Source organism: Molossus molossus, unplaced genomic scaffold (genome assembly GCF_014108415.1).
Source record: "Molossus molossus isolate mMolMol1 unplaced genomic scaffold, mMolMol1.p scaffold_m16_p_21, whole genome shotgun sequence".
NCBI lineage: Eukaryota > Metazoa > Chordata > Mammalia > Chiroptera > Molossidae > Molossus > Molossus molossus.
This window is the reverse complement of record NW_023425357.1, coordinates 24769943-24794835: the sequence shown is the minus strand read 5'-3', so window position 1 is coordinate 24794835 and position 24893 is coordinate 24769943. Positions and strand designations below refer to the sequence as shown.

Below are 24893 nucleotides of genomic sequence, written 5' to 3'. Positions count from 1 at the left end.
GCTCTTCCGGTGCTGGCCCAGGGTGCCCTGTGTTGCTAGGAGAGAGACTGCCTCCGGGAAAAGCAGGCTTGCCAGTCTCCTCCTTGAGGGGACCTGGGCAGCTGGCACCAGAGACCCTGAAGGACCAGGGTCTGAGAGCACCGCAGGGCTTTAGATCCAGAGTACCTTGCTTTCCTGGAAGAAACAAGCAGGTCTTCCACTTGTCCTGCACCTCCATACCAAGGTTCCTGCTTGCTCTATAAGGAAAGCTATCAGAGGCTGCAAATGAAGGCATTGGTTTCTAGAGTTACTAAATCCCTAACGCAGTGGTTCTCAACTGGGCCCGTTTTGCCCTCGTGGCACTTGGGAATGTCTGGAGATATTCTTGGTTGTCACAACTAAGATTACTCTGGGCATCTAGTGGGTAGAGACCAGGGATATCGCTAAGCATCCTACCATGTACAAAACAGCCCCCACCACAAAGAATTACCCAGCCCCAAATGCCAACAGTTCCAAAGCTGAAAAGCCCTATCCTAGGAGTAGGCCGGTTGGAGAAGTGGAACTTTAGGCATTGTGGCAGACGCACTGTCAAGCTGGGCTGTTGGGTTCTTTAAGAAGTATGTGTTTTTAAAGTATGTTTTAGTAGACAAAGTTGAGTCCTCATAGTCTTGTGTAAAAAAAATTTTTAATCCCTATGATGTTTTACTATCAGTAGCTTTTGAAATGTACAAATTGAAATTCACTTAGGTTTTTTTTAAATTTCACACTACAAAGATCAAGATCCAGAGCAAATATGAGTCTCTAGTAATGTTTGCAGGCAAATTAACTAAGCTAAAATGAGAGAAATAGAAAGGACCTTAGGTATTAATTCCCTCATTTCATAGGGCAATGTCCAGTGACACAGCTGGAGTATTAAAAAACAAACAAACAAAAGCCCTGGCCAGGTCGCTCAGTCAGTTAGAACGTCCTCCCAATACACAAAGGTTGTGGGTTTGATCCCCAGTCAAGAATCAACCAATGAATGCATAAGTGGAACAACAAATCAATCTCTCCCTCTCAAAAATCAATAAAAATAAAGACTCCTAATGCCTTATTCTCAGCTCGTAGGAAAAAAGGAAGATGGTTCTATTTTTACTTATTGCACTGGACACTGGAATTATCCTAAGACAAGAATACACACAGCAGCTTTGATCTGGGAGATTGAACTTGACGAGTCAGTTATTTCTGTTAACACCTCAGCAGATGACACAGAATCAGTATGAGAAGCACGTACTCTACAGAGTGATGGTGTTTAGACTGGTGCAGGAAAAATTCAGGCAAAACAGGATGAGGAAAAGGACCAGGGAATGAAGATGGCCCATGGATTGATTAACGGGCTCCAAGCAAAGAGCCTTAGACAACAAGTTACACAGCTGTTATGAGGACTATTAAAGAGTGAAGACCCATCATGCTCCAAATAACAACTCACCATGCCCCAGGATTTCTATACAACTTTGAAGTCAGCTATTCATTAAGGGAAATAAATTTCTGTTGGCATTTTACAAACATTACCTCGTCATCCTCACCACATCCTGTGTCCTGTCTTACGTGGTATTTTCCACTCAGTGCTCCGACTGTCTCCCACCTGGGAGACACATTGGAGCCTTCAGACGCCCAGGCTCCGGACCCTACCCCAGCCTGACTGAACTCAATCTCTGTTGATTGTAGTCTCCTTGGGTTACAGAAGAAAATGAGTCCTGATGCACATGCATGTGCTCAGGATAAAAAGTGAATGCCCAAAAGGAGCTTTCAACTCTTAGAACAATGCCTTGAAAGCAAGTGGAACTGTCGTATCGTGTGACTGGCTAGTAGAACTCGGCAGAGTTTAGCCTGGGCAGCAAGGGCATGCCCCTGGCTCTCTCATGGCTCCGCTGGCCGAGCAGGTAACAGAAAAGCGTTCTCGGTGGCTCCAGCAACTGCCCTGGCCTGCCCTGTCACGGCCACAGGAGCCCGTCTGTTTCTTTCTTCCCCAACTTGCTTCTCAGGAGCCCCTAAACTACAGCACCAAGTGGGCCCAAGTCCAGACACCCCGAAGAGCCCCAGATGTGAGGCCTCCAGGCGTGCGGCTTGGCCTGCTTGGCCAGCTGGGTGCCCACAGAGAGGTGGGCTGGGGCTTCTGTGGTCTCTCTGGGTCCTGAGGCTCCTTCACTTAGAGGAGGAAACTGAAAACAAATTTGATTCCGAGTTCAAATCACTTTATAGCATGATCTTTTTTTTTTTTTAATCCTCATCTGTGGACATTTTTGCATTTATCTTCAGATAGAGCGGGAAGGAGGGAGGGAGGAAGAGAGAGAGAGAAACATCGATGTGAGAGAGACACATCAACTGGTGGCCACCCACACGACCCCAACTGGGGCAGGGGACAAACTACAACCGAGGTACGTGCCCCTATGGGAACCGAACCCAGGACTCTCTGGTCCGCAGGCCAACGCTCTACCTGCTGAGCCAAACTGGCCAGGGCACATGATCTTTTTTTTTTTTATTAGTGAGTTTTTTAGAGAGAAAGAAAAGGAGAGGGAAAGAGAGAAAAACAGCGATGTGAGAACAATATTGTTCGGCTGCCTTCTGCATGCCCCCTACCAGGGATGGAGCTCGAAACCCAGGCATGTGCCCTGACCAGGAATTGAACCAGCAACCTTTCAGTACACAGGACGATGCCAACCAACTGAGCCACACAGGCCAGGGCTATAGTATGATCTTTGAAGTACAGGTAAATTTCATAATAGGGGCAAAGTCCAGGATAAAAAAGGAATAAAGCTAAAAATTAGGGAAAGTCTCCCGAAGTAGCCAAAGTCCTATGTACTTGTCCAAATGTATGCAGCCAAGCCTAGACTCAGAATAGATTTCAAGTCTCTCCCTTGCCCTTCAAACATTCCACCCCCTCGCCTATCTGTGAAGTTGACGTTGTCTGTCCAGGGTCTCCTGCACCTCTGGCTCCTCCCTTGCCTCACCTAGACCCTCATCAGCTCAGCCTACCCAGTGAGTAACCTCAGGCCGTGTTGGGTGCTACCACAATGCCACTTTGTGATTTTTAACTTTTCAAGAAAAATGGGAGTTTGGGAAAGTTTTACTCATGAGACATCCAAAAATAATAGGATGAGGGATGAAACACAGAGCTCTCCATGCTTGGTTTGGAAAGGACTCGGCACTGGTTCACAACCTGTGGGTCACGACCCCTTTGGGGGTCAAATGACCCTTTCACAGGGGTCACCTAAGACCATCGGAAGACCTATTTCCAATGGCGATTCATAACAGTATGAAGTAGCAATGAAAAAAATTTTATGGTTGGGGGTCACCACAACATGAGAAACTGTATTAAAGGGTCATGGCATTAGGAAGGTTGAGAACCACTGGACTAGAGGAACCTAAAGCCTCCTTGAGATCACGCTGAAGTAGGAAGAAGGCTGTTGGACCATTCTGAGATTGTCTGGGGTTAGAGAGTTCCCAAATATTAGATACAAAGTAAGGCTGGAGGAAGCATGTGGGGTGACAATAATCACACTTTTTGTTTTTCAAGTAACTATTTATTCTTAACCTGCTTACCAAGATGGATTATGTGGAACTGTGGCTCAAACTTCCCAGACACAGAGACTAGCATGAGGCCATAATATAAGGATATGTCACTTTGGACACATAGGATACAATGGATATGATATACCCATAGATATACTATAAGGATATGTCACCTTGAACATAAGGATATTCATTTAAACACAGGCTGGATTTTCCATTAAAGCAATCCTTCAGATCTTTGAGGCAACAGACAGATATCTACCTGATACAAAAGATCAGGAAAGAACTGGCCAGTGTGGCTCAATTGATTGGGTGTTGTCCAGTACACGGAAGGGTTGCATGTTCAATTCCTGATCAGGGCATATGCCTGGGTTGCAGGCTCGATCCCCAGTAGGGGGTGTACAGGAGGCAGCCGATGGATGTTTCTCACATTGATCTTTCTCTCTCTAAAAAAAATAAATCAGTAAAAAAATCTTTAAAAACTGGGAAATCATTTGGTCCACAGCCCAGCACACACAGCTAAGGCACTGGGGTAGGGCAGAAAGAGCGCCCTCCAGTGGTGCAAGGATGACATCGGGACATCGCCAAGAGAGACCCTCCTCAGATTCCCCACCATGCACTTGGCTTCCAGGGGGAGAGGACATGTAAGGCAGCCAGAGGCTGAGGCTGGCATTACCAGTTCACACTTTGTAAATGAGCAACCGAAGCAGGTAACACATAAATAGTAACAAATACATATGGGTGTTTTGAGAATAAATCAAAATCCATACAATGAGTTTATTTCCTCTGGTTCTACTACAAAAAAAAAAAAAGGACAGAGAGGGAGGGAAAGGGAGAGAAAAGGATGGGAAGAGAGAAGGGGAGGGAAGATGAGGGAAAGGAAGAAAAGAGGAGAATGGGATGAGAGCAGAAGAGAGAGAGGATGAATGAGTTACCAAAGGTGCTTATTCCCAGGGAATTATTGTGGCAATTCAGAGGAATCTGTGAGTGGAGACAGGAATAACCACTCTGCTCACTGTGAGGGACGGCAAGAGAGGTCTTGGGAACACCTTGGTCTCCAATGTATGAGGCTTGGCCTCCTTGAGAATGCGCTTTTGGGTGTTCATGGGAGGTCTAGGCTCCCTGGCTTTGAACTTGGTTTTGAAGCTTTGCACTCTCTGCTTCTGCAAAATCTGCACGGTGGTGAGATAGCGAACATTATTGGGATTGGGAGGGCACACCAATTTTTTCTCAGGCAGGAGGGACCAGTGCAGGCAGCCCAGATCTGGATTGGCCAGCAGGGATGTCCCAACCACTGAGGGAGGAAAAGACTGCATGCAATTGACCTTAAGGTGCTTGGCCAGCTCAGTGGGTCTCTTTCCATCTTTCCCGTCAACTATGTTCAATCCATATGCACAGGCCACACACTCATCCTTTTCCACACTCAGCACCTTCTCTTCTGGCTGCAAGAGAAAGTCCTTACTCTTCTTACCCAGAACATCCGAGTCATTTGGGGCTGAAGCCTTCAGGGGAGGCAGAACTAAAAGGGCCTTGGAAGTCAATGAGTCTGAGATGGAGGGATCTTGGTCAGCGCCTCTGCTGGGATCCTTGTCCCTTACAGTCTCTGGGACAGCCCACTCTTCCATGCACCACATAAACTCCTTTCTTTGCTGACTGTCTTTCTCTCCCGGATTGTAGGAAGGAAAGCACACGTTGCTAATCTTCCTGGTGGCAGTGGTGGGGCCTCCTGGGGAGCTGTGAGTCTGGGAGGGGATGCCCCGATCCTTCTCTGCGCCTGCCTCAGCCAGAGCCCCTGACTCCAACTTCCCAGCTTCAGGCTGAGGCTTGAACTCCGGGATCCCCTGAGAGAGACTGACACAAAGTAAGCAGCTGCTCGCACTTTCTCCCACCTTCGGCTTCTTAAGCTTCTTCCTGGGCCAGATGCAGGCAGTTGGAGAAGTGTTTCCCCAGCCTTGAACCTGCAAATAAAGCAGCAGGTTACTCTCCACTGAGCTGCCCAAACTCTAGCCACCCCAATTTTAGTAACATCCCCATTATGGCCATCCTATTTGAATGATATTTTTCTTTAAATAGACTCATCTTTTTTTTTTTTTTAATCCTCACCCGAGGATACTTTTCCATTTATCTTCAGATAGAGTGGGAGGGAGGCGGGGGAGAAAGAGAGAAACATGGATGCGAGAGGGAGACACATCAACCGGCTGCCTCCCACATGACCCCAACCAGGGCCAGGGACCAAACCACAACCGAGGCAGGTGCCCTTGACCAGAATTGCACCTGCAACCCTTTGGCCCACAGGCCAACACTCTAACCACTGAGATAAACAAGCCAGGGTTTTTTTTTTCTTTTTTTACTTTCAAAACCTATTTTAGCCACATATTAAACAACAGTATTTTAAAATCTGAAATACTAGCAATAGGATTTGTAAAATACTAAGCAATAGTATCTACAAATGGCCACCTTGATGTGCTGACTATATCTGTTTTCAGGTGTACATTAAAACAGGTCTGGGACTATTAAATGAACATAAATGCAGAACTGTTTGTCCTTTCCCCCCACCAGGCTTTCTTGTCCTTCAGGCAAGACCTGGGGGATTGCTGCATGGAGGGGGATTGCTGCATGGAGGGGGATTGCTGCATGGAGGGGGATTGCTGCATGGAGGGGGATTGCTGCATGGAGGGGGATTGCTGCATGGAGGGGGATTGCTGCATGGAGGGAGATTGCTGCATGGAGGGGGATTGCTGCATGGAGGGGCTGAAGGGAGAGGGATGAGCAGATGCAGGTCTATGCCAACAGCCCTTAGATGTATATTTCAAAGTTATCTTGAATAGTAAACGGAACCTTCTAAACTTAGAAAGTTTTAAATTCTTAAACAGGACAGCCTATAGCCCTGACTTCTCTGGCACGGGAGTTCGTGGGAAGGTCATAAAGGGGGACGGGCAGTAAAATAGAGAGAGTTACTAGGGGAGGCTCTTGAAGACATGATTCTTCCCACTGTGCAGTGGGCTTCGTGAATCACTCTGCCTTGTCTTAGCCTCAGTTTCCACTCTTATAAACGAAACCCAGTAGATCGGGATTTCTCACCCTTGGCACTACCAGAATTTGGGGCTTGCTATGGACTGTACATGTGTGTCCCTTTGTGAATATTCAACACAATATTCCTGTGTTGAAACCCCAATCCCCCATGTGATAGTATTTGGAGGTGGGGCATGTTTAGATAATTAGGGTAGAAGAAGTCAAGGGGGTGGAGTCCTCATGATGGGATCGTTGTCCTTATAAGAAAAGGAGAAGTCAAGGGATCTGTCTCTCTGCTTGAACAGAACAAAGGCGGCCATATGAGGGCACAACCAGGAGGAAGGCCCTCACCAAGAACCCAGCCACCTGGCGCCCTGATCCTGAACTTCCGGCCTGCAGGACTCTGGAGCCGCCCTGCCCATGGTATTGTCACACAGCCTGAACTGACAGAGCTGGATGACCCCTCCTGCAAGCTGCTGTGCTGGCCCTTGCAGGGCGTGGGGCAGCCCTCCTGGCCCTGGCTCATTAGATGCCAGCCGCATCTCTTCCCCTCACCCGCTGTTGGTGACATTGGCAAGTGTTGCCTGAGAAACATTACAAATGTCCTTGTAGTTCTAAATTTAGGATGCTATTCTTGATTCTAAGGAAGTTTAAGATTAAACCCACAGGGTTCTGAGTAGAACTACTAGGACAGAAATCTCAGGTCCCTCGGGGAGTTTAGTCCCGTGGCTAAGGAGCTCAGAGTCTGGAGTCCAGAGACCTTAGCCACTGGCTGGGTAATCCTCAGCATATCATTTCACCCTCTGGGTGCCTCAGTATCCTTGTCCAAAAAGTGAGGCTGTCATAATAGCTGCCACATAGGACTATTGTGAGGTTGAAAGAAGTGATGTACATGAAGCATTTAGTACCGTGCTTGCCAATACTGAGTGGCCATAAATACTCAATAAAAGGTACTGCTATCCTCACCATTAGCATTTTACCTCTGTTCCAAAGGTTTCTATATTGCATTGTTTACACATTTTTTGGTAATGGTAACTATTTCTGAAATAAGTAAAAAGGCTCGTATCGAAATACTGATGTGCAAGAGACTTAACTAAGAAGATACTCACTGCTTCTTCCCATCCAGTTCCCATAACAAACTTGTTGGCTTTTCCATCTTGTTCGAGTGTAATGTCACTGATATTGAGAAGGCAACAAACATGATTCTTTTCCCTTGTTTCATCTGGACAAGCACAGGTTAATTCCGTTTCTTCTGTGCTTTGAATTCCATTATTTTCACTATTTTCTAACTCCGTCTCATTTTTCTGACAGAGATCCATTACTGTGATTACCCTGATGGTTGCTTAAAGTTTTTAACATCTTCTTCCTGTAGTTTGAAATACGAATTGAACTCAGTTTAAAAAAAAAAAAAAAGCGTAACTCGGGTAAAATATCTTCAGCACATTCAAGAACAGACTCAGAAGAAATATTACAAAACCATCCACTGCCAACTATTGACATTATAAAAGATAAGTCTAATTTTTTTTAATCCTCACCAGAGGACATTCCTCCATCAACCTTCATTTAGAATGGGAGTGCAGGAAGGAGGGAGAAAGAGAGAGAAACATCGATATGAAAGAGCCACATCGACTGGTTGCCTCCCGCACGACCAGACCAGGGCCGGAGACAAACCGCAACCAAGGTACACGCTCTTGGCCAGAATCGAACCCACAACTCATTGGTCCATGGGCCAACACTCTAACCACTGGGCAAAACCAGCCAGGGTGAGTCTAATTTTAATTAAAGACTAATTAAAGCCCTGCCCAGTTTGGCTCAATGGTTGGAGTGTTGGCCTGTGGACCAGAGAGTCCCAGGTTCGGTTCCCGCTAGGGGCACATACCAAAAAAAAAAAACATTGGCCCTCAGACCAGAGTCATGGGTTTGATTCTGGTCAAAGGCACATACCTCAGTGGTGGTTTCATCCTGGGCCCTGGTCGGGGTTGTGCAGGAGGAAACCAGTTGATGTGTCGATGTATCTCTCTCACATCAATGTCTATCTCTCTCTCTCTCCCTCCTTCCCACTCTATCTGAAGATAAATGGAAAAAAAAATCCTCAGGTGAGGATTTTAAAAAAAGAGAGAGAGGAAGATATTAACTCCCTCATGATGGAGTACAGACTGCAGTAAGCAATCTGGGTTTAAGTATGACTACCCTCCACTCCAAAAATGTACAAGTGATATTGTACTAATAACAAGAGAACTGTAGTGGATATGTGTGACTTATGCACCCTGCCCTCCTCCTCGTTCCCTTCCCAACAACTCTGGATATCAGCTTGGGGATCGTAGGCTTCTGAGGAAACTGGTAAAGCATGTGGTCTAAGCTCAGTCAGTCAGTTCACCCTAATCCACTGTGGGACTGGTGTCCTTATTACAAGGGGAAGTTTGGACACAGACATGCACCGAGGGAAGATGCTGTGAAAAGACACAGAGAGAAGACAGCCATCTACAAGCGAAGGAAAGAAGACTGGAACAGGTTCTTCTCACAGTCTTCAGAAGGAATCAGCCCTGCCAACACTTGATTTTGGGTAATAAGCCTCTAGTACTGTGAGACCATACACTTCTGTTGTTTAAGCCCCCCAGTGTGTTGGCCCTTTGTTATGACAGCCCTAGGAAACGAATACAGTAGGTGATGATGACAGTCATCGCGGTGGTGCAGGTGATGATGATGAACTATCTATGCAAGTTGAACAGGGCGACTTGGCATTTATAATCCAGTCAGAGGGTTAGAAATTTACAACCCTGGTCCAGCCGGTGTGGCTCAGTGGTTGAGCGTCGACCCCTGCACCAAGAGGTCGCCAGTTCGATTCCCGGTCAGGACACATGCCCAGGTGTGGGCCCGATCCCCAGTGGGGGGCATGGAGGTGGCCAATCGATGTTCTCGCTCATCGATGTTTCTATCTTTCTCTCCCTCGCCCTTCCTCTCTTTCTAAAATCAATAAAGAAAAAAAAATTTTAAAAAAGAAAATTTACAACCCTGATTATGAGCACAGACTCAAGTGCCAAACAGCCACAGTGCCAGTTCTATTTACTACCTGTGCGAGGCTTAGCTAAGTGACTTTTCTAGGTCCATTTGCTCATATATGAAAAGGGCATGATTATAATACTTTCCATTTCACGTCGATGTTTCTCTCTCTCTCTCCCTCCCACGCTATCTGAACAAAAAAGGAAAAATGTCCTCGGGTGAGGATAAAAAAAAATAGTAATACTTTCCCACAGAGAGCTGTTCCTCCTGGGGAACACACAAGCTGCACAGATGAACTCTAATAATGCCTAAGCAGTGGCTGCCAATGATCCAAACGAGTGCCCACGAACACCAGTGCCTTCTGGAAGAAGTCCTTGCCTGCAATGAGATAGAGTCCACTCTTTCTCTCCCCCAACATGATCCCTGCCAGAAACCCACATCTTGTTCATTTCCTGTTGAGGTAGAGATAACTTCTTGTAACAGTATCTGTTCAATTACCATTTCAGCTTTTTCACTTGGACTTAAAGGGGCATTTGATGATAATAAAGTTCCATTTACCTATGGAAGGTCAAATATTTTTGGACATCCTAATCTTTTCCAACATGACATCAGAGGAAATGAATGAGATCTGAAAGGGGGAAAAAAAACATATATTACAAGTGACTAAAAACTAGAAGTGACTTAAAGCTATTTTATTTATGAACAGCATGGACCTGACTGTGCAAACCAGTCTGATCCTCTCATATTGTGAAATTTCAATTCAGTCACTGCCCAGCCCCAAGAAGCTCCTATATTACACTCTGACCTTGTTCTCTTCTAAATTACAGATACATTTGTACTACAGAACCCACAGACTTAATAAGTGTATAGTTTAAAAGGAAAAAAAAAAAAAACCCAGAGAATCAAAAGCAAAGCCATTTACTAAAGAATAAAATAAATTTAAACTTGAGGCTATTATAGCAAAGAAAAAGACATTGTTTAGCAGAGATTAAGTAGCAGTAGAATGTTCAAATCAATAAGAAAGATGTTTATTTTTGCTTTAAGCATCTCCAATGACAAGGTATTCACTACTTAGATAGCCTTCTCAAATGAAAAAGTAATTTACTAGTTCTCAAATTTGGCTGCACCTTGGAATCACCTGGGGAGCTTTATAAAAAATAAAAATGCCCAGATCCCACTTGCAGAGATTCTGATTATAACTGATCTAGGCATTGCCCAACCATCCGGATTTTTTAAATCACCCAAAATGATTCTAAACTCCAGCAAAGATGGAGAACTACTGCTCTGTTAGAAAGTTCTTACTTATATTGAACCAACACTGCTTTTCCTGCTCCATCAGCATCCGCTGCTCCCTGGTCCTAGTTTTGCCCTCCAGAGCAAGGCTCTGTTATGGGAAGCCTTCCCGTCCCTGGATGGGATTAAGAAAGTCTATGGTGCCTCTGAAGATGCTCAATGATTTTTTCCCCCAGGGAAGGGCCTGCATCAGAGTTACAAAGCAGTCTGTCACTACAAAAGGTTGAAGAATCATTGATCCAGAGATTGCCTACTGCCTCAGTCTCCCAACAGCCCTATGAAAAAGTTCCGTGTTCTCTTCTCTCCTTCAGGTTAACAGTCTCCAGCACCTTCAACTACTTCTCACATGCTATGGAAATATATGAAATCTGAGGGTAAGGCTGCATCTCTATCTCTATACATCTAGCGACAGGAACAGCAGAGACCAAGGATGCAATACTGGGCAAGCCCCTATTTTGGAGTCAACGAGGCCACGAGAATAGGTTCCAGTCACATTACATTACAAAGTGCCAAAAGAAACCCAGTAACAATAATAACTTAATAATAAAGCTTACTGTTACATAGCTCTTACTATGTGCCAAGCATTATTATAAGCACTTAACATATTTGTTATAAATACTACATTTCATAAGCACTTTACTCATTTAATGGGGGATCCTGGGAACTATATCAACTCCTTATGACTGAAAACTAAGAATCATCTCTGAGTCAGTAAACATAGATTCTTAGTCAAATTGGTCAGATTCCTACATATACTGGACAGCTAGGTTCTCCTCCAGAACCCTGGTATTCTTCAAGCAAGCTGGATCAAGATGCTCCACAACTAAGACAGAATATTGGTGGTCTTTTCCTAATTAGAAAAAAAATTCAGTTAGTGCAAAGCATACTCTTAATTTTAAGTTTTCCTCCCATAAATGTGCCTTCAAGTTTTATTGCCCATCTTTATCTTCTAGCTCTTGTAAGAGATGACAAATGGAAATGTACAAGAAGCAATCAAAGATCAATTAAAATAGAGTACATATGTGACTTCTTACAAATTATATGCAGTTTTACTTTTCTGTTGAAATGCAGAAGTCTGTACTGATAGAATATTCATAGTTTCTGATAGTAAAAGCATGCCTACTTCACAGATTTGAAGTAAATCAAGAGCTCATGCTATTCTACTTCTTGACTTCCAGTCAGCTTACCAACCTGATTCCATTTGAGAATCAATGGTATAAAGCACATATCAAAGTCCTTATGAATGTTTTCCACGAAAATCACATTAAGGAAACACAAAGATCATAGTGGAAATGCTACCATGTGAAAATGTATTTGCAGATGCAATTAGAAAACTGGATTTTGTACAAAGCAGGAATGCACACAAGTGTAGGCCAGACAGTATTAAACTCTACCACATATGCTATTGAAGTGACTCAAACCAAAATGTACAAAGAAGAAAATGTTGACTGAGGGCAAAGTCACCAAAGTATATGCTTGGATGAACAAAAATAAACCCAAAGAAAAACTGATCAAGGAACTTAAAATATTTGGAAATGAAATGAAGAAGATGTGTGAAAGTCTAAGAAACAGAGCCTATGGAAATTCACTATGATCCAGAAAATATCTTTTCTAGTAGAATTTTTGTTTAATCCTCACCAGAGGTTATGTTTTTATTGATTTTAGAGACAGAGGAAGGAGGAGAGAGAGAGAGAAACATCGATGAGAGAGAATAACATCAATGTAAGAGAGAAAAATCAATCAGTTGCCTCCCATATGTGCTAACTAGGGATCAAACCCATGATCTAGGTATGTGCCCCGATGGAGAATCGAGCCTGCAAATTTTGGTGTAGAGGACGATGTTCCAACCAACTGAACCACCCAGTCAGGGCTCTAGCAGCATTTAAAGACAGAAATGGAGCCCTGGCCGGTTTTGCTCAGCAGTTAGAGCATCATCCCACGGACCAGAGGCCCGGGTTCAGTTCCTGCTAAGGGCACGTACCTTGGTTGCAGTTTGTCCCCGGCCCTAGCTGGGGTTATGTGGGTGGCAGCCACTTGATGTGTCTCTCTCATGTCGATGTTTCTCTCTCTCTCTCTCCCTCTCTCCCTCCCGCTCTATCTGAAAATAAATGCAAAAAAAAAATTATTAAAAAATAAATAAAGACAGAAATGGAAAGGAAACGATCAGTCAAAAAACCTGTAACATAGTTTAGTTTATTTTATCAGTTGAACATAAGCCATTTTTCTTTGCTTCAAAATAATCCTGCAAGGAGTGTGCGAGGGGTGGGGCATGTGGTGGTCGTGGTTAGAGATAATATGATGAAATAAAATGGCCATAAGCTCTGCTTGTTGTAAATGGGTATGAGGACATGGAGGTTCACTGTACTCTTCTCTCTACTTTTATGTAAGTGTGAAGTTTCCCATAATAAAAAAAAAAAATTAAGCCATTATCTTATCACAGTGGTTCAAGAAATGATATATGAGATAATGGTGGAGGTGAGCATAGGATGATAACGCAGTTCATATACTTTTTAAGATGGAGGTGAAAACAAGGACTTATTGAAAAAGAACAGACATAGCCCTGTTGGCTCAGCGGTTGGAGTGTCGGCCTGCGGTCCTGAGAGACCCGGGTTCGGTTCCCGCTAAGGGCACGTACCTTGGTTGCAGTTTGTCCCCGGCCCTGGTCGGTTGTGCAGGTGGCAGCCACTCAATGTGTCCCTTCACATCGATGTTTCTCTCTCTCTCTCTCTCTCTCTGTTCCTCTCTCTCCCTCCCACTCTACCTGAACAAAAAATGGAAAAGTGTCCTCGGGTGAGGATAAAAAAAAAAAAAAAAAAGTGAAGTTAGAAATTTATTTTTAAAAATTCATAAAACTGAATTTTGGGGCTTTGTTTTTAGTTTGTTTGTCCCAGATAAGGTTCAACCTGCCAGGTTGTTGGTTTTTTTGGAAAAGGTTGCCTTGGCAGCCTTACCAGGGTAAATATCAGTTTGGCAAGGTCACTGTTAGCTAGAGCTACCTAGTATTAGTCTAGATAGGTAAGGTTATGCTGCAAGCAATCCTAATTTTTCCCTCAGTGACTAAAAAATAACAAAAATTTATTTCAAACACATGCTGCATGTCCATTGTACAATGCTATAGACACTGCTCCACATTATCCTCATTCTGGAACTGAACTAATGGAGACACTATAATGGAAAACCACAGCCAATTGTGACAGCAAACATGGGGAATCATACACTGACTCTTAGATGCTTCTGCCTGGAAGTAACATGATTTCCCCATATCATTAGCTGGAACAAGTCACAAGGTATTGCCTAACTTCAAGGAAAAATGGGGATAATACTTCCTCCTAAATCTCCAGAAGGAAAATGGTCACCAGAATGTGGTGACCAGTAATAATATCTTCTTGGTACTACACTGGTAAGGTATTATCTGCTGTGACATACAAAGCAGATGGTCTTTATGTACTAAGAATGTCACTACCTAAAATGTGTACATTTACGGTCCTTGAAAAGAGTCCAGGGCCTCTGGGAATGGGAAGTCCTACCTCTTGGGAAGATAAGACTATGTTGCCTATAATATGATAATTCTTTCCTGAAAACTTTTTTCAGCCCTGGCCAGTCTGGATCAGTTGGTTGAGCATCCTCCCATGCACCAAATGGTTGCTGGTTCAATTTCCAGTCAGGGCACATGCTCAGGTTATGGGTTCAGTCCTTGGTTGGGGTGCATGCTGGAGGAAACCGATCTACACATCTCTCTCTCTCTTCCTTTCTCTCTAAAATCAATAAAAACATATTTTTAAAAACATTTGCAAATTTTTGGATTCTGAAATATATATAAAAATATAAAGCCTCCCTGCCGGTGTGGCTCAGTAGACTGAGCATTGTCCCATGGACTGGGAGGTCCCAGTTAGATTCCCAGTCAGGGCACATGCCCGGGTTGCAGGCTCAATCTCCAGTAGGGGACATGCAGGAGGCAGCCTATTGATGTTTCTATCTCCAGCTCCCTTCCTCTCTCTTTAAAGAAGCAATAAAAACATATTAAAACATATATATGCCTAAGAATAGACAATCTTAAAAAAGTTGGAGGTATAACCGCAGAATATCAAGATATGAATCTAGCACAGGTATTATTATCGATATTGGCAAGCTAGCTTTAAATTTTATTAGGAAACGCAAAGGAAGTATAATAGCTATAACAATTATGAAAATGAAATATAAAGTAAAGGAATCACACTACCCAATTTTAAAAATCACCATAAAGCTATAGGAATCAGTATGATATTGGTGAATGGAAAGACATATAGATCAATGGGCCAGAACAGGGAGTCCAGAAATATACCCACACAAACATGGCCAATTGATTTTTGACAAAATGCAAAAATAATTAAATGCATAAAAGATAGATGGTATTTTCTTTTCCTTTTTTTTTTTTTTTTTTTTTTTTTTTTATCCTCACCCGAGGACATTTTTCCATTTTTTGTTCAGGTAGAGTAGGAGGGAGAGAGAGGAACAGAGAGAGAGAAACATCGATGTGAAAGGAACACATCGAGTGGCTGCCACCCGCACGACCAACCAGGGCCGGGGACAAACTGCAACCGAGGTACGTGCCCTTAGCGGGAACCGAACCCGGGTCTCTCCAGACCGCAGGCTGACGCTCTAACCGCTGAGCCAAACCGGCCAGGGCTTCTTTTCTTTTTTTTTATCCTCAATAAAAATGAGGACATTTTTCCATTTTTTGTTCAGACAGAGTGGGAGGAAGAGAGAGGAAGAGAGAGAAAGAGAGAAACATCAATGTGAAAGGGACACATCGAGTGGCTGCCACCCGCACGACCAACCAGGACCGGGGACAAACTGCAACAAGGTACCTGCCCTTAGTGGGAACTGAACCGGGGTCTCTCTGGACCGCAGGCTGACACTCTAACCGCTGAGCCAAACTGGCCAGGGTTAGATAGTCTTTTCAACTATAGTGTGGCAACCTCTGGCCATCCATATGCAAAAAACAATTTTTTAACTCAAAATGGATCATAGACCTAAATAAAAATCATAAAACTATATAACTTAAAAAAAAAAATCTTCTTGACCTGGGCTAAGGCACTATTCTTAGACATGCTTAAATAATTTAAATAACTGAGCTCATTATTTTACAAGCTACTTTTTCCATTCCAGCGGCAACTTTAAGATTGAAATGTTCTCAAATCAAGGTATCTACAAAGCCTGCAAATTTTGCTTCTCAGTTCCTGGCATTCCAACCAAAAGCAACACATGATAATCCTGAAAATATCTGAAGACAGCTATCATTTTTTCAGACAATAATCTAAAATTTCCTCATTTTAAGAATGCATAGTGATTTAAAATGTCTTTAAAATGTAGTATCTGGAAATTAGGGCAGTACTTCATCCCTGGCCTTGGTTAGGGTCATACGGGAGGCAACCAATCGATGTGTCTCCCTCTCACACTGATGTTTCTCTCTTCCTCCCTTCCTCCCTCCCTTCCACTCTATCTAAAAATAGGGCAGTACTTCAAATTTGATTTAGCTAGAAGTGTCTGTTTTGAAATCTGACTCCCTTTGGTCTGAAATCTACACCCACTAATTCAACAAAGATTGCTATATATTTTATTTATTTTTATATTATTATTTTTTTTGTTAATCCTCACCAGAAGATATTTTTTCCATTGATTTTTAGATAGAGTGGAAGGGAGGGAGGAAGGGAGGAAGAGAGAAACATCAGTGTGAGAGGGAGACACATCGATTGGTTGCCTCCCGTATGACCCTAACCAAGGCCAGGGATCAAACCTACAACCCAGGTACATGCCTTTGACCAGGAATCAAACCTGCGACCCTTCAGTCCACAGGCTTAGGCTCTAACCGTTGAGCAAAACCAGCCAGGGTGATTGCTATCTATCTATCTATTTTTTCTGTACTGATTTTAGAGAGAGAAGAATGCAGAAGGAGAGAGAGAGAGAAACATTGATGCCAGAGAACATCAACTAGCTTCCTCCTGCATGCCCATCACTGGGGATCAGGCCCATAACCTAGGTATGTGCCCTGACTGGGAATGGGTCGATGTTCAACAACTGAGCCACATGGGGCAGGTAATTGCTATATATTTTAAATGCTATATACTAATTTTTTAAAATTGATTTGAGAGTCAAAGGGAGGGAGGGAGGGAGAGAGAGAGATTTATTGTTCCAATTATTTATGCATGAATTGGTTGATTCTTGTATGTGCCCTGACCAAGAATGGAACCTGCAACCTTGGCGTATTGGGACAAAGCTCTAATCAACTGAGCTACCTGGCCAGGGCCTATATCTCAATCTTGAATGACAATGAGCTTAAGGTCAATTACAACTTCTACATTTTCCCACATGAATTGTTAATCCCTGTCTTCTTGACTCCATACCCATGCTGTTGATTTCCTTTTAAATGTTTTCTTTTTCTTCTTTCTAGCTAAATGTAAACAATCCAAATGTATCAGATTCTTCTAAAATTTCCCTTTCTTGGTTTTGGACTATCATCCCAGCCTGCTTAGATAATTATGAATCATTTCTTCCATTTCTACTTTAAGACTTCATTAATTCGTCCTGGCCGGTTTGACTCAGCAGTTAGAACATCGGCCTGTGGACGAAAGAGTCCTGCGTTCGATTTCAGCCAAGAGCATGTACCTCTGTCACGGTTGGTCCCTGGCCCAGGTTGGGGTCGTGCAGGAGGCAACCAATCGGTGTATTTCTCTCACATGGATGTCTCTCTCTCTCTCTCTCTCTCCCTCCCTCCCTCCCTCTCTCCCTCTCTGTCTGAAAATAAATGTAAAAAAATATATATATCCTCAGGTGACGATTAAAAAAAAAGACTTCATTAATTCAATGGACATACGTTCTATAACTTCATCCAAATCACTGATATAAATTTTGGTGAGGAGAGGATAAAGGACAATGTCCTATGGATATCCCTGGTACTTGAGCATTTACTAATTATCCAACTCCACCATACAATTATCTGGCTTACCTTTCTAAATTTCACCTATAGGATTCTGGATCCACCTATTTAGGTAATCCCACTGAAAACAAAAAGGAATCTTACCAAGAGGTAAGGAAATTTACCTTTACCGTGATGTCTATTAATTTTTTTACATTTATTAACTACATTAGGGATGAAGAATATGTTGGAAACTGTCTGTTCCAAACAAATAGTGGCTACCTAGGGTGTTGTGTTAGAAGGATCTTAAGACTTGGTCACTATAGGAAAGAGTTCTGTGATTGATTAGTGATGACTGTCAGAGAACAAATAAGGAAGCTGGTAGCACATTTGCCACATACTTGCTATTGCCTGTCTACATACTCATACTACAAATGTCCCATCCGAGATTCCTACACCTGGTTGACACGTTGCTAATCAATTAACAGTGGAGGTAATGTAGATGGGTAGGAAAGGTGAAAAGCCCATGGTGTTTAAGTCAAAACCAGGTTGTTTATGTCAAAAGTAGGCTGTAATCCCTCAAAACTCCTTGTCACTTGCCTGGCTCTACACCATGTCCCCACACCTACCACCATCTTCCTAGAAGTTTCGGGTTTAAAGGAATCTTGGTGTTATGTCAGAATTTTAGCCAGGAAAAGATGGGTTTCTAGCAGCCTCACTTGGAATTCTGAATGGATTCTCCTGTGGACCTTATCATATGTGTTGAAGAAATCAATGAATAGAAACAGCCATGGTGGAAGTTAAGTTTCATAATACAGAGCTAAGCTTCACGCATATGAACTGGTTAAATAGGTCTAGAAGATTGGCCTGGACATGCTGATCACTGGTAATATAGTTTCTAAAGGAAAATGTCATTGGGACTTAATCTAATTCACAGTTTTGAAACATAATTTGGCAAGGAGTTGAAACTTTGCCTCAAAGTTAAGCACATGCACTGCCCGATTTGAGCAAATTGTTCATTTTCAAGAGTACAAATCTTATCTCCTCATGTTACTTATCTGTGCTTTATGCTTATTATGTGCCCACAGAGCACCACAGCTTTGACTGTTCATAGAATTGTGGTTTCTACAAAGACCCCTCCTGGAATCATATCATTTGTATTCCAATCACAGTCTTCACCTCTTCTACTTTTTCCATCCACATTCATTCACTCACCCAGTGCCTATTATGCCTAGCACTGGGAATAGAATAGTAAAGCAACGCTCGTTTTCCCAGTTTACAATCTTCGTGAAAACAGAAATCACCAAACACACATAACCCAACCTGTCTGTCCTAAAGCCCCGGAACTTCATACCTGACTCTTCCCTTTCCTTTGATAGTTCCTCCCTTCCCTCGGGCTCCTCCCCTTCTTCCAAGAGCCTTCCTTCTTCGTCATCTACCTCCTCCCCTTCCTCCAGCAGTTCCTACCCAGCCACCAAAGATGCCTTCTCTTCTTTCAAGAGCTAACCCCTCCAGCAAAACATCCCCAACTTGCCTCTCCAAGCCCCACCCCTTCCTCCACTGGCTCCTCCCTCAAGGGTTCCGCCCTTTCGATGGCTCCTCCCACTGCTCCACCCACTCCGTGCCGCTTCTCCCCAGGCCCCGCCCTTAATCCAGGGCCGGTTCGCACTACCTCTCCGTCTTGCTTTCTCGCTTCAGAGGGCAGCGTCCTCTCGTACTGAGCAGGGCTGTGTTCTCTGCCGCCCGTGGAGTGGTGTGGGGCCTTGCTCCGGGGGCAGGGAAGCGGCCGCCGCCTCTCACACCCTCACCTGGGGCCCGCGGGGTGGAACGCCCACAGTAGTTTAGTCTTCGCGGGCGGCGGGATAGGGCTAGGGCGACAGTTGCCCTGAGTTACGACGCACTGGAGGCAAGGTGGTGGGCGGGCCTGTGTATGTCTACAGCGGAAGTGACGTAGGGCCCGCCGCGCGCAACAAAACTGAGCACGGGAGGCGACGCCGGCTGACCGCAGTGAGCGCGTGCTCCCAGCAGGCTCTGCGCGGCCGCACGCTTTCTGCCTCGAGCGAGGGTGTCCCGGCCGCCTGCGCGAGCCTGAGGCGGCCTTGCGAGGTCCCTGCAGCCCTAAGCGCCAGGCAGGGAAGTAACCGAGAGGGTGGACGCCCAGCGGACGCCGTGGTTAGAAAGCGAGGGCCCCTTGGACCGGCTTCCTCTCAGAGACCCAGGGCCGCTCGCCAGCCCCTGTTGCTCTGGAGCCGAATTTCCCGAGGTGGGGCCGGCGTGTCCAGTGCAGGAAGCTTAGCAGCATCCCTGGCTTCCGTCCCCGAGATACCAGTCAAAAATGCCCCGTTTGCCCGCTGACCACAGACCGTCCCTCCCTCATGAGAAAGACTGCTGGGGGGTGCAGGCCCGGCGCGTCCTGGTAGAATCCTCGGGTCTTGCCTTTCCGGCGCCAGACCGGGTGAAGGCGGCACCAGCCAGCACTTACTGAACTCGTGTAGCAGTGCTTCGCGGAGAAGTGGGCGTCGGCGGGGTTGGCTGGCTTTACAAAAATTAAGAGAAGTGGCCTCAGGTCCTCAAAGTAGCTGTGGACTCTGAAGACAGTGCAAGGCTATATCCCCCGTGTGCGCGGCCACCTTTTTGGTGCCGGTACTTTTGAGCGCGCAGAGGTGCAGCCAGGGGTGGGAACCTGTGCCCAGGCATTAGGTGGTACCGCCTCCACCCAGCTCGGCTCTGATTCCAAAGCCCGTCTGCTTTCTGGCTGTAGGCATGCGATTATTTCTGCTGTAGAAAAATGTTAGGATGGAAGTCCGTTATATCAACGATCGGAAGGCATTTGGAGCCCAGCGGCGTGGCCCAGCGGTTGAGCTTGGACCCATGCACCATGAGGTGTCCCGTTGGGTTCCCCCTGAGGGCGCGCGCCCAGGTTGTGGGCCCGATCCCCAGAGGGGGGCATGCAGGAGGCGGCCAGTATTCTCTCGTGGATGTTTCTCTCTCTCCCTTTCCCTTCCTCTCTCTCTAAATCAATAAAGAAAAAAAAAATAGATAGCTATTCCTGCTTTTTTACGGAACATAGTTAGCCTTTCAAGTCAGTGCAAAGACTATTTTATACAATGTATTAGAATATTACAGTATTCTAAGATGGTAGAACAAAGTACTTTTTAGAATAGGGTTGCTTGTTTAGGCATCATTTCTTTACCTAAAATATACATGTTTGGATCGCTGTCACAACCTGGAAGGAATGGTATGCCTAGATGCTTCTCAGAAGGACTGTACACAAAACTGCATACCCCGTTGCCTTTCTTTTTTTTTTTCCGATTAAAACATGAAATTTTAATCCTAAATTTAAATAGTAGCTAAGGATGTAAAACAGAGATTCATGAATGTTGGTATTTAAAAATATTCCAGCCCTGGCCGGTTTGGCTCAGCAGTTGGAGCACTGGCCTGCGGACCAGTGAGTCGCGGGTTCGATTCTGGACAAGGGCACATACCTCAGTTGCAGTTTGTCCCCAGCCCTGGTCTGGTCATGTGGGAGGCAACCAGTCCATGTGGCTCTATCACATCGATGTTTCTCTCTGTCTCTCTCTCTCCCTCCCTCCTACTCTAATGAAAAATAGAAAAGTATCCTTGGGTGAAGAATAAAAATGTTCCATTAGCCTTGGCCAGTTTGACTCAATGGTTAGAGGGTCCGCCTGGGGACCGAAGGGTCTCAGGTTTGATTCCAGTCAAGGGCAGTGCCTGGGTTGCAAGTTGATCCTGGTCGGGGTTGTGCTGCGGGAGGCAACCAACTGATGGTGTGTCTCTCTCTCCCTCTCTCCCTCCTTCCCTTCCACTTTCTCTAAAAACTCAATGGAAAAATATCCTCAGGAGAATTAACAACAAAAAGTTACATTACTTATTTTAAAAGACATGTATAAACTAAAAGATGGGAATTTTTCTTTTGCTTTTTCTCCTTAAATTCATAATTATATATTTATTCTGCTTCCCCCATAGAATTTTATTTTAGCATATTTATGGTCAGAGACTTTTATTAAGTACTCTATCATTTCTCGGTCCAAAAAAATATATATAACTTGAAAATGAAATCTTAAAAATTGTCTTAAAACTGTAAGGCTAAAATAGTTCAACTTCTTTCCAGATTGAGAATTCCCTTCATTTCTACTCAGTTGGGAAACAATAGGAATATGTTCCATCTATCTATGGGTAAATACTACTTATTATTATAATGAGACAGATTCAGCCCTAGTTTTATTCCAGTTCTTCCATAGATGTAAGCTGAGCTACCTGTTTCACATGAAGGTGCACATGAAAGGGGTTTTGTTATAGCAGTTTCTTAACTTTTTTAAAAACCCCTTTCCAGTCCAGAAATCATAGTGATCAACAACAAAATTAAAGATCAGCTGACAGGTCGTTTCCATCCTCCTTTAGTTCTGTTGAAAATAGAAAATTTGAAACCATCTAACTAGCAGGTTTTGTTATCCAGTCATTAAAGGTACTTTCTCAGTTTGAGAAGTATACCAATCTTAAATAAGGTTTACTAAATGACTGTTAATTAAACTTCTTAACTGAAAGTACCTTATCATAAGTACATGTGGAAGTTGGAAGATCTGGTAACTGATTACCTTCATATTAATTTCACCTGCATGTTTTTTGTTTTTTGTTTTGGTATGTGCCCCTAGCGGGAACCAAACCCGGGACTCTCTGGTCCACAGGCCAACGCTCCAACCGCTGAGCCAAATCAGCTAGGGCTCATCTTCATGTTTTAAATGTGCTAGTAATCACTAGTGAAGTCTAGCAGGTAAAAGCCCGATAGCATGATTGAGTAGAAACATTAAGGGACAAGTGTGTTTGATTAGTCATGTTTATAAAGGAGGGGAAAAGGACTGATGAGGGTAGGTGATCAGTAATCAAGCCATGTTGCAGGGAAAATATTTTAATCTTGATGTAAAGTGAGGGCCCTCCCCAAGGAAGGCAAATGGGTGATTAGGTCTGAAATAATAGATTGTAGAGCAGTAAGGAGGGCAGTTATAGTTAGCATGATTTTTTAAACTGAAGGTAGATGGTACATTTTAGCAGCCCCAGAAAAATTGGGGAAATTTAGAAAAATTCGAAAATTCTAATTTGCTGAGTTGATCCTAAATACCAGCCTCATTTTCACACTAGCATGCCTATGCAGAGCCCTCTAGTGGTTTTCATTTAAAATACTGTGAACTGTCAGCTACCTGGGAGATGATATAAAATTTTTTTGTGATATAAGAAATTCAATACTTCCAGAGTAACCTGGTCCATTTTTTGTTTTAATTATTAGAAAGCATTGTTCAAAACTTTTATTAAGCCACTGTATGAAGACCAAAACCATTCAAAAGGAATATGAGGTCTGAGAAATTGGATTGTTGATTTAGTGCCCATTCAATGCTTACTATTTTTGGCAGCACTATAACAGAAATGACAGTTGAATTGGTTATATATCCTACATAGTGAAAGAGCAGGTAGCTGTGTTTTTCTCTTTGAAAAAATTTGGAGTGGGTATAATAGACCAAGTGTGTCTGTGTCTTTGGGAAAGGATAGAATGAAAAACTGCCCATTTCTTTCAGACTACAATCACTGATGTACTTTCACTACTGAAAGGCAATTTCTGCTTCCCACCTTTAGAACATTCATCCTTTTCCCCCTCCAGTTCCCATTTAAGTATTTTTATAGTACTATTTCCTAAGAAACTAAAGAGGGGACCAGGAAATGTGAAGATCTTAACTATTACTGTCCAGATTTTTTTTTTATTCATTTTTTTTCCTTTATTGATTTTAGAGAGAGAGGAAGGGATAGGGAGAGATAGAAACATCGATGAGAACATCGATTGGCCACCTCCTGCATGCCCCCCACTGGGGACCGAGCCCACAACCTGGGCATGTGCCCTGACTGGGAATCAAACTGGCGACTTCTTGGTGCATGGGTCAACGCTCAACCACTGAGCCACACCAGCCGCTACTGTCCAGATTTTTAACAATCTCTTCTCCATCACCTTATCTGTGAAATGGTGGTCGCTAACTAGCTCTAGTTGTTGTTGTGAACAGTAAAGGTAATATGAGTAACTTCAAATAAAAAAAGTAAATAGCCCTGGCCGGTTAGGCTCAGTGGTTAGAGCGTCAGCCCATGGGTTCGATTCCAGTCAAGGGCACGGACCGCGGTTGCTGTTCATCTCCAGCCCTGTTTGGGGTCGTACAGAAGGCAGCCACTCAGTGTTTGTCTCTCTCTGTCTCTCTGTCTCTCTGTCCCCCTCCCTCCCTCCCTTCTCCCTTCCTCCCACTCTATCTGAACAAAAAATGGAAAAAAATGTCATCAGGTGAGGATAAAAAATAAATAAATATATGTAGTTATTACGCATCCCTTTTTATTTCCAAAGCAGATAGTCAAATTTGAATAATAATTACACAAACAGGGAGACAACCACCCAGGATATCTTGGATACCTTCTTGATAAGGTGCAAAGATACAGCTCAGCAGTGATATGGCCACTGGCAGTCTTGGAAGAATGGTTTCTTTCTGCTGAGCAGGAAAGATTTGCTATTTACCTACCTACTTCCTCTTGGTTCTCATATGTGCTGTTTATTCACCATCAGAAGATGGTAGTCTGAATACTTTCCTTTTCCTCTAGTAACAAGGAAAATGATGGAGGAATTTGTGTGCTCTTGCTGTCTGAGTACATATATTCATATTTAAATATGCATATATCTCCCCTCAAAATATTAGCATACCACATACAGTTGGCTGAATTAAAATACCATTGCCCTGGCCAGTTTGGCTCAGTGGTTGGAGCGTCGGCCTGTGGACCAGAGTCCCAGGTTCAGTTCCCGCTAGGGGCATGTATCAAAAAAAAAAAAATACCATTTGGCACTCTAAATATGCTTAAACTACAAAGCATATCGACTGTCTAAGTCAGTGTCCAAGCTCATCAAGTTTCACTTCTATTCCCATTAAGTGGAAATCTGAATGTGGTTGAACTTTCCTTTAAAAAAAAAATATTTTTTTTGTATTGATTTCAGAGAGGCAAGGAGAGGGAGAGATAGAAACATTTATGTAACAGTGAAACATATGATTGGCTGCCTCCTGCATGCCCCCCACTGGGGATCAAGCCCAAAACCTGGACATGTGCCCTGACCAAGAATCAAACC

The 24893-nt window shown here is 43.8% G+C and overlaps 1 protein-coding gene across 1 annotated transcript; it reads right to left on the bottom strand.

Annotated features, from left to right (window-relative positions):
• Positions 1-4439: 4439 nt before the first annotated feature.
• Positions 4440-7903, bottom strand: CUNH16orf46 (chromosome unknown C16orf46 homolog). Its single transcript, XM_036275664.1, has 2 exons — positions 7653-7903; positions 4440-5489 (listed from the first exon to the last, which is right to left on the bottom strand). The coding sequence occupies exons 1-2, from the start codon at positions 7860-7862 to the stop codon at positions 4503-4505; spliced, it is 1197 nt and encodes a 398-aa protein (XP_036131557.1). The 5' UTR covers positions 7863-7903; the 3' UTR covers positions 4440-4502.
• Positions 7904-24893: the final 16990 nt, after the last annotated feature.